General features: G+C 32.1%; 1 protein-coding gene across 1 annotated transcript; it reads right to left on the minus strand.

Moving 5' to 3' along the window:
- Positions 1 to 1345: 1345 nt before the first annotated feature.
- On the minus strand, positions 1346 to 11087 carry ALDH2C4 (aldehyde dehydrogenase 2C4). Its single transcript, XM_086430738.1, has 9 exons — positions 10911 to 11087; positions 5914 to 6056; positions 4609 to 4992; positions 3578 to 3667; positions 3156 to 3329; positions 2930 to 3067; positions 2117 to 2254; positions 1938 to 1999; positions 1346 to 1797 (listed from the first exon to the last, which is right to left on the minus strand). Exons 1-9 carry the CDS (start codon positions 11011 to 11013, stop codon positions 1524 to 1526), a joined length of 1506 nt encoding a protein of 501 aa, XP_086286864.1. The 5' UTR covers positions 11014 to 11087; the 3' UTR covers positions 1346 to 1523.
- Positions 11088 to 20155: the final 9068 nt, after the last annotated feature.

The following is a 20155-nucleotide window of genomic DNA, read 5'->3' on the forward strand; positions in this document are numbered from 1 at the left end:
TTGGGATTGTTGCTTTCTTTGAAAATCCATTCTTCAAGACTAACAAAAGCCGACCTAATTGTGTAAATGTTACCGTTCCCATATAATGTCACACGTCTGACCTTTTTTTTTCTCTTCAGTTTTCTTAGTTGGAAGTGCTGCTTTCTTCAACAAAATTTCATTTGTGCAGATTAACACTAACATTTTGTAGACATTAAATTATTCTTCTATACTAACTAGAATGCCGATCTGATTGTGTAATCATAACCATCCAAAATAATGATTTTTTGATTCAAATTCCACTTCTGTAAAGTGCATTTCACATTAAAGGTTGTGTTTGATATATGATATCCCTGCATCCTCACTAGAACGTGGTATATGCAAACGCACATGTATCAGAAAGGCTTATTGGTAATTTAAAATAGTAATTAAATGGTGGTTTGAAGATTATATAATAAAAAGATATTTTTATAATTTTAAAAATTAATCAACGTGAATTTAGGGACGTCCAACGGTGCGATTGCAATTTTCTTGGTTTGAACAAAATAACCTTTGATTATATTTAAATTAAATATTAAGACCGGGTCAAAAATAATTACAATGTATTATATTAATATCTTACATAAGTATTATTTTTGTAATTTTAAACTACAAAGACACCATAAAATGCAATGGAAAGAAGTCCCGATTTTGAGGAGTCTTTACTAAGCAATACATGTATGTGTCCCTTAACTAATTATGATTAGAAAGAAATCAGAAAGTATTTGAGAATTCTTTAATCGGCCATGGGATGAGTTGTTGTTGTTATTTTTCTTCTTTTTTTTCTTTCAAAAAATAAATAAATAAATAAATAACAATGTCATCAATCGAATGGTTAATAAAATTTTCCATACCATGCCATTTCGTTTACCACGTGGATTTAACATCTTCACGGAATTTTGAAATTAAGCATAATTGATTAAAATGGATGTAAAAAATTCTGTGACCAATGAACGTGATGATTGTATTGACTGATGAAGGTAGCTCCTAGTATTCGATGGCGGGGGTTAAATAGATCTGGGTGCAGCTGAATTTTATGTGATCTTTAGTCGATTTTGAATGGGTCCGACCGGCTAGTTTATATGTTCATTGATTTTCAATAACAAAGCATACTCGTTCGAAGCGAAGACTAAATAACTTATAACGACACGAGGACCCAATTCCGACTGAAATAAAGCCAAATTGCAACTCAATTGGAGGAAAGGGTCAGGCCCGGTTGTGCCTCCCGAAGAAATGGCAACATCGTAATGTAATGGTCTAAGAAAATATCGATCGTTTCCATGATAGCACACAAAAAGAACTCCAATTCCAACATGAGAGACATAACTTGTAGAAATCAATCAATATCTACTATTTATTTTTTGAGGGTGCTCACATATTCTTAGACAGCAAGACGAGCAACTTCCCTACATAACCAGCATTACATTTCGTAGTATCTATAAGAGTAACCAACTACTATACCATACACATATCAGACAACAACTGGTTTATCACTAACATCAGATTTAGAGCCAAGGAGAATCATGAAGGGGTGTTACAACAGTCTTGACTTGGAGATACTTCTCGAGAGCATGCAATCCCATATCTCTTCCAAAACCACTCATCTTATATCCACCATAAGGACTGTCCCTATCAAATGCAAAGTAACAATTGATCCAAATGACGCCTGCACGAATTGATCTCGAGACTCTATTGGCCACATTCAAGTCCTTGGTCACAATTCCGGCTGCAAGGCCGTACCTTGTGTTGTTTGCTCTCTTTATTGCCTCGTCCACAGTCCTATAATTGCAAAATTAAGGGGGAAAAAAAAGAATGACAAGTTTAGATCTCAAATCAATGAAGTTACGACCTTGTTTTATGAGCAATCTAAGGTATTTCTAGTAAACTTTAAACTGGAATGGAGAAGTTGTTAAACTTACTTGAACTTCATGAGAGCCATCACTGGCCCAAATATTTCTTCCTTCACTATCTTCATATCCTCCTGTCAAGAACAAAATTATGAGAAAAAAAAAATTCGATAAATTACACTTTCTTTAAAATCCCTCAGTTTCTTTTGCAGACATGTATGAACATTCACATATGGTTGTGACAGTTTTACCTTAACATCTGTAAAAATCGTGGGCTCAATATAATATCCCTTCTCACCACAGGCCTTACCACCTGTTAACAAGGTAGCTCCCTCTCTCTTGCCATGCTCGATATATGAAAGAATTTTTTCGAACTGCTGCTTATCAACCTGAAACGTTGAAATAGAGACCGTAGCCTTTAATAATCCTAAAAGATAAAGCTTCGATGAATATAACAAGTAATGTAATCAATCCGATTTTACAGAAAGATGAGGGTGAAGGTCCTCTCTTCCTTTATATTCTTTTAGCTTAATACAATAGAGAAAATTTACTCTGATGTATCTTTTACATTTTTGACATAAATATGAGAGAGAATTACAAAAAGTGTGCAAACATTTAAAAAATTACAGAATTGGGACGAAAAATTACAAAAATGGGTATAAACTCATTTCTATAAACAACTTTTTTAAATGGATAGAGCAAAGAATTCTCTACCCTTTTGTTTAAAAGTAAAGAAATAAAACGATGATCTTAATCGAGGTGTAACTTTTGATCCAGAAGTCCATTTAGTTGTTATTATATATGCTTTTGGGAAATAGAAGTTTGAGCACAAATTCGCAATTGTCCAATTTCAATTCAAATCGAAAGAGGTGAATTCATAACAAAAATGGGTTATCCCATTTTCATAAAAATGAAGTTATTTATGAAAATGGGTATAAAAACATTTTGTTAAAAAAAAAAAAAAAATTATGCCCCATTCTATAATTTATACGAAGTTAATACTCATTTTCATAGAACAACCTAACTATAATCAAGCCAAGTTGAAGACAAAATTAACACCATACCTGAGGTCCTTGTTGAACTTTAGGATCAAAAGGGTCTCCAACAGTCCAAGTTTTTGCTTTTTCTGATGCTTTCTTCACAAATTCATCATAAATCCCTTCTTGAACATAAACACGAGACCCAGCGACACAAATTTCTCCCTGAACAACCATATCCAATCACCAAAGTTAAGATTTTTGAACTACATTACTTGCTAAAGAAATAAGCGTGGTATCGAAAAAAAATTGCCTTGTTATATAAGATGCCAAGGAGAGCAAGATCAACAGCTGTGTCAACGTCAGCATCATCGAAGATTATGACAGGTGATTTTCCACCCAACTCAAGTGAAACAGACTTCAAGTTGCTTGTTGCGGCAGCTTGCATTACTAATCGTCCAACTTCGGTGGATCCTGTAAAACTAACCTGAACAGACCAAAACATGGTAACTAAAAATAAAATAATATTGATGTAGGCAAGTTTTAAAATTTCATCTCAAACTAATGTTTCAGTTTCGAGACTAATAAAAAAATTCAATGTTTTTGGGTGGGGCAATGTTTTGTTTTGGTCTCAATGAAACCAAGATGTCTCAGACGAAATATTATGAAATAGTATGCAACTTCAAAACATGTATGCTGTAAATCACACACATATATTACAGAGAGAAGAGAGACCTTATCAATGTCCATATGAGAGGCAATGGTAGCACCAGCTGTGCTGCCAAATCCAGTAATAACATTAAGCACTCCATCAGGGATGCCAGCCTGATTCAATAGAGAGGAAAACACATTAGAAAACTACTTTAAAACAGGTACAACTTAGAACATTATACTTATATTTTCATAATTAACTTTTTAGAGGAAATTACTAAGAGAGTTATGCATTTTGCCAAAAGGATGTTTTACACCATCAGAAAAAAGTTTCAAGTCTATAAATAAAAACTTGTTTGGTGAATTTACCTTTATACTCCTCTGATCTTTTAAAATTACATTACCAATATTTTAAAACCGAAGGAGGAATAACAGTAAAATTATTGGGTATGTAAAAACTTCAAAAATGGTGTAAACTTGACCAAATGTTTATCCTCACATTGCCAAAATTATTGAACCAACCATATTTTCTAATATTTACAACAAGTTCCATATACCCAATTTCAATATCATAGAATTCCTGTTCCTTTTTCAGTGACTTAGGCGTCAAAATGCTTTTACAGGTACAACCCCTACAACTTGAAGAACTCAGATCGAGGTGAGATCAAGATCGAAGTCTAATTATGAATCTTGAGGACCATTAAAGATTTTTGCATCTATAACTGTTAACTAACCAACTAACTACTCCAAAAGACCGATCTGTTGGAGAGGGGGAGAATCATTAATATAAGAGGGTCACAGGTCTTAACTGGGGTATGGCACACCCGAGACTAGAGGAAAATCCCCCTCACTCGTAAGGGTGGAAAGAATCAAACCCATGACCTATATGAACATAGTGCTCTGATACCATCTTAACCAACCGAGAAATATGAATATAAGAGTGTCACGGGGCTTAACTGGGGTATGACACACCGAGAGTCCAGGAATATATACACTCAACAACAACTAGTTGATGAAATATTAATAAGAGCCAAAGTGTAGTTTCTCCTATATGTTAATATATGTCATAAGATATTGTTTCAAATCATATAAAAGTAGCATGGATTGAATATTACCTGCTTAGCAAGATGTGCGTAAAAGAGAGCTGAAAGAGGTGTTTGCTCTGCAGGTTTGACAATCATGGTGCAGCCGGCGGCTAAGGCAGGTGCAACCTTCATGACGAACATTGTTGAGGGAAAGTTCCAAGGAATGATGTGTCCTACAACACCAATGGGCTCTTTCAAAGTGTATCCGAAAAGATCCCGTGACATCTTTAATGTCTCTCCATGGATCTTATCTGCAGCACCAGCATAGTACCTAAGAAGGTTTGAAGCTTGTGGTATGTCTAACATCTTCCCCCAACTGAACAGCTTCCCAGCATCAATAGTATCCAAGATAGCCAATTCTTCAATGTTTTCGTCTACTAAGTCTGCGAATTTCATCATTATCATTGCTCTTTCCTGAACATCATGCAAGAAAGAAGAGAAGAATTAGCTAAACATTAATGGTAATCATGTAAGTAATTAGTTACTGAAAATATGGGTTGTATTTATCTTCCATTTGTTCTATCTTACATGTTAGTTTTGATTTGAGAGCACCAAATTAAGGGATAGTTTGTACATCACAATAAAATTTTAAGAAAACTGCCAATTATTTTTCAATAATTATTGAATCAGCTATTATTTTTAAGATATTTATGAAAATGGTTATATATTGTATGGTGATCACATATGTTTTACTTATTTACCCTTCTAGAGGATTACAGGTTGGTTTTAACTCAGGAACTGTGATGAGTTCTACTACAAGATAAATTTAAATCCCTAAAATTACGGAAGAGATCAAGAGATTTGATTGTGATTGAATTCAAGTAGAAAACAAAATCAAATAAATGTGAAGGAAAGATGCCAAAAAGAGAAAAAATTCTTGAGGTATAAATAAAGGTAAATTTGTTTATTTTGAGAGGGATTGATTTCACTTAAATAAAAACTGTGAATTTGACTTTTGGTATAGGAACCACAACTGTGCTTAGATATAAGAAAATTTACGGACTAGCCCAACCCAGCTCGAATACTTTTGGCCTGGCCCATTGAAAACCTAGTTGGCTCATTCGAGAACTCAAAATCTTTTAAAAACACTTTCTTTACCAATTTAGTATGATTTTAAATCTTACTAAAGGTAGTTAGGCCCACATAACTTACCACATTGGCATTCCAATATCACAACCTTCTTCCAGATTTCATGGAAAAGCTAAGATTTAAACTGTTTTTTGAACTCCATAATAATCCCCATGGGAAAGTGGGCCTTGGACAAATCTACTATAGATTAGATGATTGGTTTTATGTCAAATGAGACAAAAGATGAGAGGAAAGAAAAGGACATACAAAGCCAGGCATGCGGGGCCATTTTCCATGGTCGAAAGCATTTCTACAAGATGTGACAGCTAAATCAACATCTTCTTTATCTCCAGCTGCCACTCTTGCTATCACTTCACCTGTTCTTGGGTCTATTGTTTCAAACGTTTTTCCTGATTTTATACACATAACAACAAAACAAAAAAAAAAAAATATTAATCAATCAAAGTGTATGTAGGAGTAGATTTAATCAAACCATCAAGAGAAAGATTTTGGAGCCAACTTCTTCAAAACATGTTGATTTATTATTTATACGAAATTCAATTCAATCTATCTAATTTTCAAATAATTTTTTTTTTTTTTTTTACTAGTATGGATCAAAGTTTCGAATCATTTCGTAATGTTTTGACACAATATTTTAATTTGATACTTTTAGAGAAAATGTCACACCAAAATGCTACATGTTACATTTTTGGATCATGTAATGAAACCATCACGATGAAAATCCTATTTTGCCACTCAATTTTGTTCAAAATTCCATAACCATTTCGTAATGTTTCGACACAATATTTTAATTTGATACTTTTAGAGAAAATGTCACACCAAAATGCTACATGTTACATTTTTGGATCATGTAATGAAACCATCACGATGAAAATCCTATTTTGCCACTCAATTTTGTTTAAAATTCCATAATCTATAATTGAAAAAAATAAATATCCAATATATAAATATTTATATTTCTATAGGAATATAAATCATGCAAGAAATGGGTGTAACTATATCTGGTTGGGGAAAATTACTTAATAGACCTTGCACGAGGGATGTGTTTCAAAATGCAACCTAAGTTTTGGAATGGTATCATAACAACTTGGTTTATAAAAAATTTCTTTCTTAATGCTCCTCAACCCAGATAAAAAGTCGAGTTCAAATCATTAAGATTGACGATTCAAATCGTTTCAATCTTGACAATTTGTGTTGATGTTGATGATTTATTTTCAAATGTCAAGATTGATGATTTACAATCTTTGATCACAATGATTGCAAAATTTTAAAAAAAAAATGTCAAAAATTGAAATAAAGATTGAGCTTAATAATTTGAATTGTCGATGGTCGAGTCATTCATCACCAGTTGAAAGGGGGTTGTCCTTAGGAAGGAAAACGTTTACTAAATGGGCCCTCTGCACGGTGTCCTAAGTACTTTTCCCTTATCACTATGTGTCAGAAGTCAAAATTACACTGGCACATGTTTTGTAAAAGACAAGAATAAAATATGGACAATGACTGTCAGGACCCGTGTTTACAAAAACACCTACCAAAAGAAACGTATCATATAAAAAAATATGGACTCTTTAATATTCATTTTATATATGTTAATCAAAGAATTACATATATATTTTTTTTAAATATCCCAATTACTCTTTCATTGAATTTAAGAGTTTAAAGAAAAGTCTCTATTTTAAAATATTTGAGATGCACCTATGTTAATTGAAATATATAAAAATAATTTTAAAATTTTAAAACACAATTTCGAAACTCGACTTGAATGTCCACTGAATTGAATTAATTCAAAGACTTGCAAATCAACTCAAATGAGTCAAATAAAATTATATGAAATTTATAAATATTTCTATATAGTGTTTAATAAATACAACAAATTTTTTTGTATACCAAATTTTTTTTTACCTAATTTGGTCTATTTCAGAGTTTAGTCAAACAAGTTGACTTGAGAAGATGGTTCAATTAAATTTGGGTAGTCACCAACATTGCTATTGACTCGATTGGATTTCACAATGATTTGGCCCAAAATTTGATGGATCCAACTTTTCAATTCAACTTGGCCGAGTTAACTTAAAAATGCGTCGAGTTAGGTAAAAAACTTGACTGAGTTATTTGATTATATATATTTTTACAGAGAATTAAAAAAAAAATTTATTTTAAAATACTCATAAACTAATATAATTTTATTTGACTGAATTGAGTTGACTCATATTTTTGAGGGGGTTATAAGTTTTTTAGACTTTAAATAGTCTACTTGCATGTCAAAAATCAGTTTTATGATGATCATCATCATCGTTGCCTATAAGGATTGAAGATCTAGTTTTGGGAACAAAAAATTAGGATGTTTTGATCATTGAGATTATTTTTCATTAATCTCTAAAAGATGACCAAGATCAACAGACGTATCATCTATTTTTAGACATAAGGGGTATCCCAAATATTCACCAGACCAAGGAGGGGTACCTCAGTTCCTTGAAATTTTTAAGTTGTAAAGATTAAGGGTAATTTAGGTATTTTTTTTTAGAAAAATTTTTCAAAAAGTCCTTGTCAAAGTAATATTTATAAAGTTTGGTACTTAATGGACCTATTATTTAGTAGGGAGATTTTTAGTATATATTCTCACTAAAAGATGCTTTTGCCATCGTTTTCTATAAAACATTTTAGTGAAATTACGTAATCAAATGATATTTTGTTCTTGCATAATTGCATTTACTTTAATTTATTTTTAAACTTTAATATTTATTTAAAGTTGTAAAAAAAAACAAAAAACTGAAATAAAAGTAAATTTAAATAATGAAATTTAAAGAAAAAAAATAGATATTTGGCAAAGTTTATCGTATTTTCTCTATTAAATCTTATTTCGTTTCAGTAATAGTCTTCATAAAAAAAAAAAACAAGTTCAAGGATATTGTTATTGCAACTTTTTATTTTTCTAATAATCAAGTCTATATAATTAATCAAACATGTGAACAAAAATTTGATGTTTCAAAATTTATTTGCTAAACCAATGAACTAATGGCATGAGGTCACATGTATATAAAAAGAATAATGATAAATGCACACGGTAAATCATGTACGGTCTGTATGCGACTGATGTGACAAGGGCATAGAACTCAAATCTTTTCCTTGAGTATCCCAAAGAAAAAGATTTATGATTTTGTGCCCTTGTCAAAAGCAGAGTTAGTAAGAAGCTGGTGGGGGCAATTGCCCCACAGAACTTTGAGACACCCCTATATTTTTTTTACTAATTACATGCCCTACTTGTCCTCATTCCCCACCTCACTCCCCATTTGCTCCCACACCCTCACCTCCCTCTAATTTTTGCCCTCTCCTCTTCAATTATTGTTGATGACATTGTCTCTTGACAGGCATTCTCATATATTAATTGGAAATGACTTAAATATCATTTTCTTCAACTTCTAATAAAAAAATCTTGAATTTCTCTCTAAAATCATTCTTCTTCAAGTTCTTCAACTATACAACTAACTGTAGTTTGCACTACGAGAAAATCCTGACTCAACCCCTAGCCCTTGTCACATCAACCGTGTATATTTTATAGTGTGCAGTTATCATAACTCACATAAAAAACAAGAGTAATTGGTTAGTAGAGAGAAAATTTCGGAGCAGTTTGATTTTTTTTTATTCCGTTGATTCATTAGTACATAAATTTCGAAATAGCAAATCGTTATTTGACAGATATGATGTGTTTTTTATTAGATTTGCAGGCCCTAAAGAGATTTTAAACACATAATTAATTATATGAGAAGAGTTGAAATGTCTATATAATTTAAACAAACATTAAAGACCTTTTTTTATTGATACTTGGTGGGGTCCTATAAAACAAGCTTAATTTATAAAAAATAAAAAATAAAAAAGTTTAAAAAAAAAAGTCATAATGTTCACCAATATCCATCAACCTTGATATACCATTAATCTAACCCGTCTAGTGATGCATATCGACCAAATGAAATGATATTGGCACTAATGGTTGATAGGGTTCTTCAAAGTAGTGGTCCATCTCTTAGACATGATGACCAACGGTTCAGTGGAAAGCCTACACTTTTACCATGGAACCGCACCACACATGATATCTCCCCTCCACCCCTTCCCCATCCAGAAAAAAAAAATAAATAAATAAATCTTGTTAACGTGTGCCTTCGGACACACGTTAAAGTGCAAACATTTTGAAAATTAAATTTTGTATAAAAATAACCTTAAAAAATTATTTTTTATCAAAATACTTTCAAATTCCAATTTCAAAAAATTTTGTAGGTGTGCCCTACAAAATAAAAAATAAAAAAATAGAAATGTTAGTGCATCAAATACACTCTGGAAATAGGAATCTGAGGGTATTTTAATAAAAATAATTTTTTAAGGATATTTTCAGTAAAAAATCTAATTTTTAGGGTATACGCGACACCTCTCATCTTTAACACGTGTCATGATATTATTGCGTGAAAATCAAAAGTGGGGGAGATTAAAGGTCTGAAATTGACAAATGGTATATTTAGTATACACTAATGCTGAGGTGACACAGGATATTTACTGCGATTCTAACAATTCTGACATGGGATGTACACATAACCGTAGATTTATTTTCTCGTGATACGTGTAAAATCATCAACGGTTATGTACACATCTCCACGTTAGAATTGTGAGAGTCGCAGTAAATTCGGTGTCACCCCAGAACGACCGAACGAGAATCTCAAAGTCATATAACGTTCCTCGTGGTTTTAACGTTGAGAATCTCGAGATAAAAGAATTGTCCGTAGCTATGGATGATAGTCTTCCGGAGTTGACGGCAATATTGAAAAAATATATATATTAAAAAACCCCTTTTGCACATTATTGGAGGGAAAATTTTAGTGCCCAACGAACGGCTGAAATAGGAAGAGATTCCCGAGAAAACCTATAATTTGAAAACCAATCAAAACCTGTATTTATTCTCTTATCTCAGCCGTTCGTTGGACACTGCAATATATACATAGGAAAAATTATAGTGTCAAACGAACGGCTAATATGAAAAGAGATTCCCTTGAGAAACCGATCTGTATTTCTTATCTTATCTTATCTGAGCCGTCAGTTGGAACTAGAAAGTTCTTATTTTTATAATAATAAAATATAAAATCAGATAAATTTCCCAAAAAAACAAAAAGTAAATATAAGAGGAACTCAATTTAATAGATCTCTTAATCGAATAGAATCCGAAAGAATCGAAAATTTTAAAAATAAAATAAATAAATTACCAGAGACTGCATCTACGAATTCTCCATTGATGAACAGCTTCGTGAACTTGATTTTTGGGATCTTGATGTAACTATCTGTGCTTCCGTTGGAAAGATTCGCCATCTCTCTCTCTCTCTCTCTCTCTCTCTACTGGTTATTGTTAAAAGAAGTCTTCTCTCTGCCTTTCGATATGTAAGGGGAAGTGAAAGCTTATGTATTTATAAAGGGATAGTAGGGCCCACAAACCCACGAGAAGGGTAATTCCAGGGGAATCCGTCTCTGCCGGCTATAGTAATAAGAAATTTTCTTCCACTGGGACGTGGAGATAATCTTGAGGAATATCAACTATGTAGATCTAAGGAAGATGTCTTCTTGCGGAGCACAGCAAAAAAGGTCAAATTTTTAATTAATTTGGTTAGACTTTGTTCTTGGTATTTCAAGTAGGCGTGAAACTTGGTTTGGTATGGTTGGGTTTGTGCTCAAATTGAAATCAACCAAACATAAGTTGGTTCCTATTTAGTTGGTTCCACTAAATAAGAATTAGAATCGAACCAAATTTCATTGGAATCAAATCAATTCAAATCGAACTAAAGTCGGTTTAATTCAGTTCGATTCTACAGGTTGTCAATATTCTAGTAATATTTTTAATATAAAAATATATATATAATAAACATAAAATTTTATACAATAAATCACTAATCTATCTATAAACAGTCATTAGTTTATACATAAAAGATGACTAATATATATCTTAACTCTTAAAATAATTTATAAAAATTATTATATACATATATATTTATTTATTGCATAGGGGAACGATTCTCGATTTGGTTTGGTTTTATATAAGTTTGATCCGAGAATCAAATCAAATTGATCGATTCTCCATTTTCGTAATCCAAAACCAAACCGCAACTTATTCCAAACTAAGCTATCGGTTTGGTTCGGTTCTCAATTTGAACCAAACCAAGTTGCACCCCTAATTAGAAGACGTACAACCAAAAGTCATGTTTTAGAATGGCATGTAAAGACATTATAATATACGCTGGTTTGGTTCTTGATTAACCATGTTTTGATGTGATCAAGTATATGAATCATAGTAATGGTTCAATACCAAATTTTGGATCCCACAAATGTTCCCACATTTACATTTAAACTTAATATAATAACAGTCATTTTGATTAAAAATAAATATAAGAAAATTGCAACACAACATAGAGAGAATCACATTGTTAGTTTTTAGGATTACAAAAATAATATTTTTACTATGTAATATTCAATAACCCTTTAATCAATATTAATTACGAATAACCCCATTTGATACATGTGTGTTTGCAGACGACACTTTCTAATCTATTATAATTAAAGAATGTTGTGATTACAGAAATTTGTAATCTTCAATCCATCTCTAGATGCATAATTGGTGACCCACATCCCTTTAGTGTGGGAAACCTTTGACCGAGTTTGTTTCAACCTAATTATACAAGGAAAATTTATAAATAAATAAAAAATTTAAAAAATTAATAAAAATACTAAATATGATATTCTTGAATTCAAATTGGTGAAAAATTCAATAATATGGATATCCGAACTTTGGATAGAAGTCACTATCACTCAATACATTAACTCCAATTTGAGATCCTTTTTTATTGGAATAAACTAGACTTCAAGATGGTTCTATCAACAACAACAAAAAAAAAAATCACATATTTGAAGTCTTGGTTGCAAGGGCGAAGCCAGGATATTCCGTCAGTGGGAGCTAGATACTAATGATGGTTAACTAATGATCTTCATTTCCTTCTATGTCAATGTCGTCATTAGATAATAAAGTTAGTTATATTCGTCATTGGATAACAAAAAATCTATTTTTTGCATAGACCTTGGAAAATTAGTAAAATATGTTTTTCTAAAAAGAAAATGATTGCAAAAGATAATCAGATTTATGAAAATTTTTATTCAATTAAAACATTATTTTTCAATAATTTTCAAGAATGCAATAAAATTATTTTCCTTCTGAATAATCATTGAATGGATGAATAGTTTAATGGATTGGTGCAAAGAATTCAATAAAATCTCATGGTTCATTTAAAATGCTATCAAGGGGGTAACACTGAAATTGATTAAATTCACCTTCAATAAGGTTTGGTTATCATTACACCTAAGTTCAATCGTCCATCATCTAGCTAGGGTTGTAAGTCTGATCAGTTAGAACAAACGTCATTACCAAGTGAATTGTCAGAAATGAGCCCCAAATTTCTCGAAATTACACAGTTGTTCCTTGAATATCACAGTGCCTTAGTTTTGCCGGTTATAAGCAATGTATCAGTCCTCAGTCCTAATCAAGCCTGTTGTAAGTACTTGTCTTGCGTTTTCATGAGACATTTAGGTTAACTTGAGTTCATTTTTTTTTCAATCCATCAATGTCATGTCTTCTTCAGATCAAGTATACTATTTTCCTGTTGAGTCGAGTTAGTTTGTCGAGTCTATATAGGTGTTTGTCGCCCCATCTGAATTTGATTAGATAAAGGAAATTTTTGAATACCTTGAGTGCATTAAAGAATTAACTAATAATCTAATAGATTTTTCTCCTGAATAAGAAGATAATGGTCGGACTCAACCTTTAATCGAAAAAGTAAAGGTCCTTGCCCTCGGAACATAAAATAATTTTCAAGAAATTCATATAGAAACCATCATATCCCTAGAGGAACACGAAAGGATAATGAATTTACTAAGAAATTTTAAAAGACTTGTTCGCGTGACCCTATGAGAATATGTTAGGTGCAAGCTTGGGTGTTATCTGACATGGAATAGATACTCGCTCGATAAAATAAAAATATCAATGAAATTAAAGACGATGTTACAAAATGTATCAATGCTGTCCCACTGCATTTCGAACTACAACGTTCATCCAAGCAAATATCATAAGTCGAAATAGGGTACCTTTGAAATTAGTTTTTGATGATATCACTCTGCGTTCAAAGTTTAAGATCCGACATGACAAATCATCTTCCTACCATCCTTAGACTAATGGAGTGGTTGAAGCAACTAATAAAAGTCTTAAGGCAATCATTAAGAAAATATGTTAATTGTACCAAGATTAGTTAGAGAAGCTACCATTTACACTACAGGGGTACAGAAACAGTCTTACCAGTTGAAAAGAAAATCTCATATCTCAAGGTCTTGATGGAAAGTCAATTGCTAGAAATAGACTAGGCTCATCATAAAGTACGAAGAACTAAACTTGATTGAAGAAAAACAACTTAAAGTTTTGTACCACGTGCAAACTTATTAAAGAAAAGTCACTCGCACGTTTGACAAGAAAGTCTAAGGTTGCCACTTACAAGTCAAGGATTGAACCATCAGACTTCAAAGAAAATTGAGCACCCCTTATCAACCATATGAGGAAGTCTGAACTTAATTGAAGAGATTCATCCATCAACAAGGAAACACTACTTTGAAAAATCATCAAATTTCAAAGAGAATCGAGTACCTATTTTTGACCCCAGAGGGAAATTCAAACCTAATTGGGGAGGTCTGTTCATCATTAAAGAAATATTACCTGGAAAAACTATCAGACTTCAAAATTAGGATGGAATCGAACTACCAGAACCAACCAACCTTGACAAGATCAAGCGATACTACATTTAAAGAGGCCACCTTCGACCGAATCAATTTCCTATTACCCAGTTTAATATCTTATTTCTCAACCCTTTGCAGTCTTAAAAAAAAAACTTTTTTATTTCTCAGCCTGATCACCTAACCTAGGGGAGGGAAGATTCAAACTATGTTTTGGTCTGATCCCAAAATTCTGGGTATGTAGGCAACTTGAGAAGTTACTTCAGGCCCGACTACAATAAAATAATAAAAATATATATATAGTCCCCCACAAAGAAACAAATTCAAAAGAAAAAAAGAAATATTGTCATAATGGAGAAGAAAATTCGAAGAAAAAGAAAACAATTTTTAAAAAATGCCATACAGGCACTCGAATTTTTAAGCCTCAAAATTCCTTTCTTTTTATACCCAGTCCTAAGCTTACCCATGAAAGTCCTCCTAAGTACCATGTGGAAAAGTCAAGGAAGGTAACAAAGAATGATCAGACAGTATCTAAAGAAATTTTAAAAGGGAAGAAAAAGAAAACGGGGCATGCTAGATAGAAAATCTGAAAGGGCAACTTAGGCAAAAATTAAGGCAAGCTTGCAAGGTTGAAAGACGACCTTAGCAACAATCAGAGCAAAAATAAAAAAATATAAGCTCGCTAGATTGAAAACCTAAAAGGACAATCTAGGCAAAAATTAGAACAACAAAAAAAATCTCCGAAGAGTTGAAAAGCTAAAAGACTATCCGAGCCGAAACATTAAAAGTCTGAATGCTCAAGTTTTAATATCCAGTTTAAATCAAATATAGACTCAGTAGATACAAGCCTCTTGTCTATGATTGATTTGAAGAGCTTCATGTCCCTAAGTGAACCGACAGAGAGAAATAACAAATGTTATGATAAATTTCAGAAAGAAATATTTTGTTCCAATTTCTTGGAGCCGGACTCAAAATCTTCAATATAAAAAGTCAAAGTTAAAAGTTAAATCTTTATTACGCTTGCGGTAATCAAAGATTTCAAATCTTCAAAACAAGGGACATTTTAATTTTTTAAAGTATGTAGTTTTCCCCTTTACACTAGGGGCAGTTTTTTTCAAACTGAGTTCAATTATTCCTAGTGCAATGTTTTCTATCAAACTAGGGACATTTTGTTCTGAAGCTTAATCAACACCAAAGGATAAGGTTAACACTGGATTAAAAGTTTACCCTTTTGATAACAATTTGTTGAAAACTCCTGAGGTTCAAAAGCAAGTTAAAATGTTGACCAGACCTTCATAAAATCGAACTCTTTATTTTTTTTAAAGAAAAAAATCAAATGCGATGTTAATCCCCCGTTTGTTTTCCTTAGAAAATTAATTCATTACTATTTAACCCCGAATAGGTAGAATATGACTCCAATAAAATTAATTCATTACTCTTTCACCCTTAGTAGGTAGAGTAGGACTCCTCAAAAAATTAAATCATTACTCTTTTACCCCGAGTAGGTAGAGTAGGACTCCAATAAAATTAGTTCATTACTTTTTCACCCTGAGTAGGTAGAGTAGGACTCATAAAAAAATTAGTTCATTATTCTTTCACCCTGAGTAGGTAGAGTAAGACTCCCAAAAAATTAGTTCAATACTCATTCACCCTGAGTAAGTAGAATAGGACTCCTAGAAAATTAGTTCATTACTCTTTCACCCCTAGTAGGTAGAGTAAGACTCTCAAAAAATTAGTTCATTATTCTTTCACCCTGAGTAAGTAAAGTCAAAAAATTAGTTCATTACTCTTTCACCTCGAGTAGGTAGAGTAAGACTCCTAGAAAATTAGTTCATTACTCTTTCACCCCAAGTAGGTAGAAAAGGACTCATCAAAAAATTAGTTCATTATTCTTTCACCCCAAGTAGGTAGAATAGAACTTCCCAGAAAATTAGTTCATTACTCTTTCACCTCGAGTAGGTAGAGTAGGACTCTCCAAAAATTAGTTCATTACTCTTTCATCTCGAGTAGGTAGAGTAGAACTCCTCAGAAAAATAGTTCATTACTCTTTCACCTTAAATAGGTAGAGTAGGACTCCTCAAAAAATTAGTTCATTACTCTTTCACCTTGGGTAGGTAGAGTAGGATTCTCAAAATTAGTTCAATACTTTTTCACCTTGAGTAGGTGGAGTAGGACTCCCAGAAAATTAGTTAAATACTCTTTCACCCTGAATAGGTAGAGTAGGACTCCCAGAAAATTAGTTCATTACTCTTTCACCCCTAGTAGGTAGAGTAGGACTCCTTAAAAAATTAGTTCATTATTCTTTCACCCCAAGTAGGTAGAGTAGAACTTCCCAGAAAATGAGTTCATTACTCTTTCACATCGAGTAGGTAGAGTGGGACTCTCCAAAAATTAGTTCATTACTCTTTCATCCCGAGCAGGTAGAGTAGGACTCCTCAGAAAAATAGTTCATTACTCTTTCACCCTAAATAGGTAGAGTAGGACTCCTCAAAAAATTAGTTCATTACTCTTTCACCCCTAGTAGGTAAAGTAGGACTCCCAAAAAAAAATTATTCATTACTCTTTCACCCAGAGTAGGTAGAGTAAAACATTAAACTTTTACTCGGATTATGCTCAATTTATTCTCAATTATGCTCAGATTTTACTTAGTTTTTTGTCAGATTTTGCTTAAATGCTCTGAGATTTATCTCAGCTTTCAAGTACACACACTTGCACATTTTTAGTCAGGGAGAATTTTTTAAAATTCAAGGATCTGACGCCATCAATGAGAGCTCGCGCTTGAGGACCTGACAACATTTTTGTTCGAGGAGAGTTTTACTCTCAAGGATCCAAACATCCCGACGAATTGCTAAATCAGGCTGCAAAATAAATTATCACTAGCTTTGGCATTCAGATATCACACTGTCTATCAAAATATATTTGTTATCTAGTTTGCTTCAACCCTTTATCAAAGAGGAGCATCTGCTGACACTCCATTTTTGCACTCGCCTAATTAATCAACTTGTCAACCCGATTACGACGATTCTAATGATTGATGAATATTTCAATATTTTTATTTGTTACTAGATATGTTTCAGAAATTCAAATGAGATATCTCAAACTAACAAAACTATAGAAATCATGCTACGCTAGGAAAATATAACCCCAAAAATATAGAAATCATCATTTTGCACACAAAATAAGTTTTACTATAAAAATCATAAAAAATGATTAAATTACCAAAATACCCCTAACATAAAACATCCTTAGAGCCCCCTTATGCTTAGGAAAACCCTTTTGAACACATAAAATAACAAATTAAAACCAAATAAATCATGTCGTCAACTTTTACCGAATTTGACAAAATTATAAAAATGCCCCTCATAGTTCACAATCATTTCATGTCGAAAAATTCATGATGGCACAAACCCATAATCCTATTGAATTCTGTAAAAAAAATTAATTTCAAAATATCCCAGAACATCAAAAAATGACTTGAAACGCAAAAGTTCTTTTCAGGGGCAAAACGATAATTTTTCAATTTTAAAAATTTTTAAATTTAAAATTAATAAATAAAACATTAATTAATGTAAAGTGAAACCTTAATTTAAAAATCTGAACTAAGAAAATTGATCAATCAAGCCCTCAGGCAAATTTGTTGATGGTTGCCCACTTATTTAAGTGGAGCCTTTTTGATATTTATTAAAAGATCCTTCTATCTGGGGGTTCAAATAATTAAAGATATAATTAGGAGGTTCTCCACAAAACTTATATTCTTTCATTGTACTCAAGATTAAAAAACCTAATTTAAAAGATCAAGTCAATCTCGTAAGTCTTAAGTCAAAACCTTAATTAAAATCATAATCTAAAGAAACCTAGTCAATCAAATAAGACTTAAGTCAAAATCCTAATTTACCTTATCTAAAAGAGACATAATTAAACCCCAATTCTTCAAAAAAAAAAGATCTATAAATAGGAGCCTCCACAATCCAATCTCGCAGGTCAAAGACCCTAGAAAAAATAAGTCAAAAAGTCTCTTTAGCCTTCTCCAAATCTTAATTTGAAGTCCTAACTCCCTACCTATTATCCAAACCTTAGCTTTTATTCAAAAAATACCTAGAAACCTTTCAAAAAATATAAAAAACACTCAAATGTAGGAGAAAGATACCTCAATTTGGAGATTAGAAGCAAATCCAGTAACGGAGGAGAAGCAAGGAAACTCGTACAAGGACGCTCTCCGCCAGTATTGAGGGAACCGATTGTCGTAATCAGTTAGGTAACTGTTTTTTATTTATTTATCTTCTTATTAATTTTTAGGTTTATTTAGCAATATAATTTTAATTTGGGAAAAAGTGGATACCGGTATTTATCGGGTAGGGTTGATGCCTAACACCTTCCAACCTCGTAATGTGATCCTAGGACCATAGTTTCTTTTTATTCGTAGATTAGTTATTTTTATCTATTTAGAGTCAATGCTCGGTTCCTAGACAACAATAACTAGGTGGCGACTCCCAAATCTAAAAAAAAAAAAAAAAACGGATCTGCACACCCCGCGAATCAAGGACGCTTTCAGTAAGTGAAAAAAAAATGTTAGACACTAAGAATCCCCATTACAAATTAAACTCAAATAAAATAAAAAAAATATAGATAATCATAAGAGAATGAGTAACTGCATTGAAATATAAGGTGGTGGTGGCATCATTAAATTCAATCGTGGATCAACGTCATCGGCCCGTGGAATGGTTTCAATTGAAATCTTTCAATATTTTATTTTAATTTCAATTAAATTGTAATGTTATATCATAATATTTCAAAAAGTGTTGAGAATTTTGAACAATAGTGAAATTCATCGAAATCATTTTGTTAGAAAACATTGATTATTGATATAAAATAAGCATTTTATATAATGGAATGATCCAATGATTAGGCAAGCTAGTAGGTAATTGTGAATTACATTTCAGAAGACTAAGGCAGATGCATGTATGTGTTTCAGTGCATTATAAATTTTAGTACTTATTTAGTCAAAAATGTTATACTCAATTTATGGGTGACTAAATCGGCCTACATGTTTAGCACGTTTTAATCTAATTGGATTCTATTAAAAAGTTGTCAACATTTGGGAAATCCACTAAGTTATTGGATTTAAATAGAATCGTTATTAGGTTTTAATAGGAAACCTTAATGGTAAGGAATCCTACTAAAAGAGGAACTCTAGGCCCTCTATTTTTTTCTATATAAGAATTGATCGACTCTCCTATTATGGAATCAACAATCTATGATTATCAATAATCACTAAAGATCCAAAAACGTGGAGACTTTCTCTAGGATTTTTGGATTTGAAATCCATAAAAAACGGAATGCTTAGGTCGATCCAAACGATAAAGCAAAGAGGAAAAGATGAGTCTAGTATTGAAAAATCCAGGAGAAGTTCATTTTCTTGCACAACAAGTCACATGTTTTGATTATTGGATGGCAATGTCGTAACGTACGCTTTCTAATTTATTGAATATTATAAGCATGACAATGTTAAATGAATCTTGAGATATATGTTAGATTCAAATATTAGGGATTTTTAGTGTGTTCATGGAAATTGTGGAGGACATTTTTCAGAATATGACACGTGGCAATTACAAAGCTACTTTGTCGAATATCTGATTTAGCAAAAGGGATCGAAAGAAGAAAGGTCCACTAGTATCTTCAACTGAGATTCTGA

Source organism: Akebia trifoliata, unplaced genomic scaffold, assembly GCF_017979445.1.
Source record: "Akebia trifoliata isolate Shusen 1 unplaced genomic scaffold, ASM1797944v1 Contig00665_ERROPOS1100000+, whole genome shotgun sequence".
NCBI classification, from domain to species: Eukaryota; Viridiplantae; Streptophyta; class Magnoliopsida; order Ranunculales; family Lardizabalaceae; genus Akebia; species Akebia trifoliata.

What these genes read in the sequence shown, in the direction of transcription:
- ALDH2C4 (XM_086430738.1), bottom strand. Translation starts at nt 11,013, where the DNA reads ATGGCGAATCTTTCCAACGGAAGCACAGATAGTTACATCAAGATCCCA. An exon ending in CTCATATGGACATTGATAAG is followed by an intron (nt 3,330 to 3,577) that starts GTCTCTCTTCTC and finishes TGGTCTGTTCAG; the next exon opens with GTTAGTTTTACAGGATCCAC. An exon ending in TTGGCATCTTATATAACAAG is followed by an intron (nt 3,068 to 3,155) that starts GCAATTTTTTTT and finishes ATGGTTGTTCAG; the next exon opens with GGAGAAATTTGTGTCGCTGG.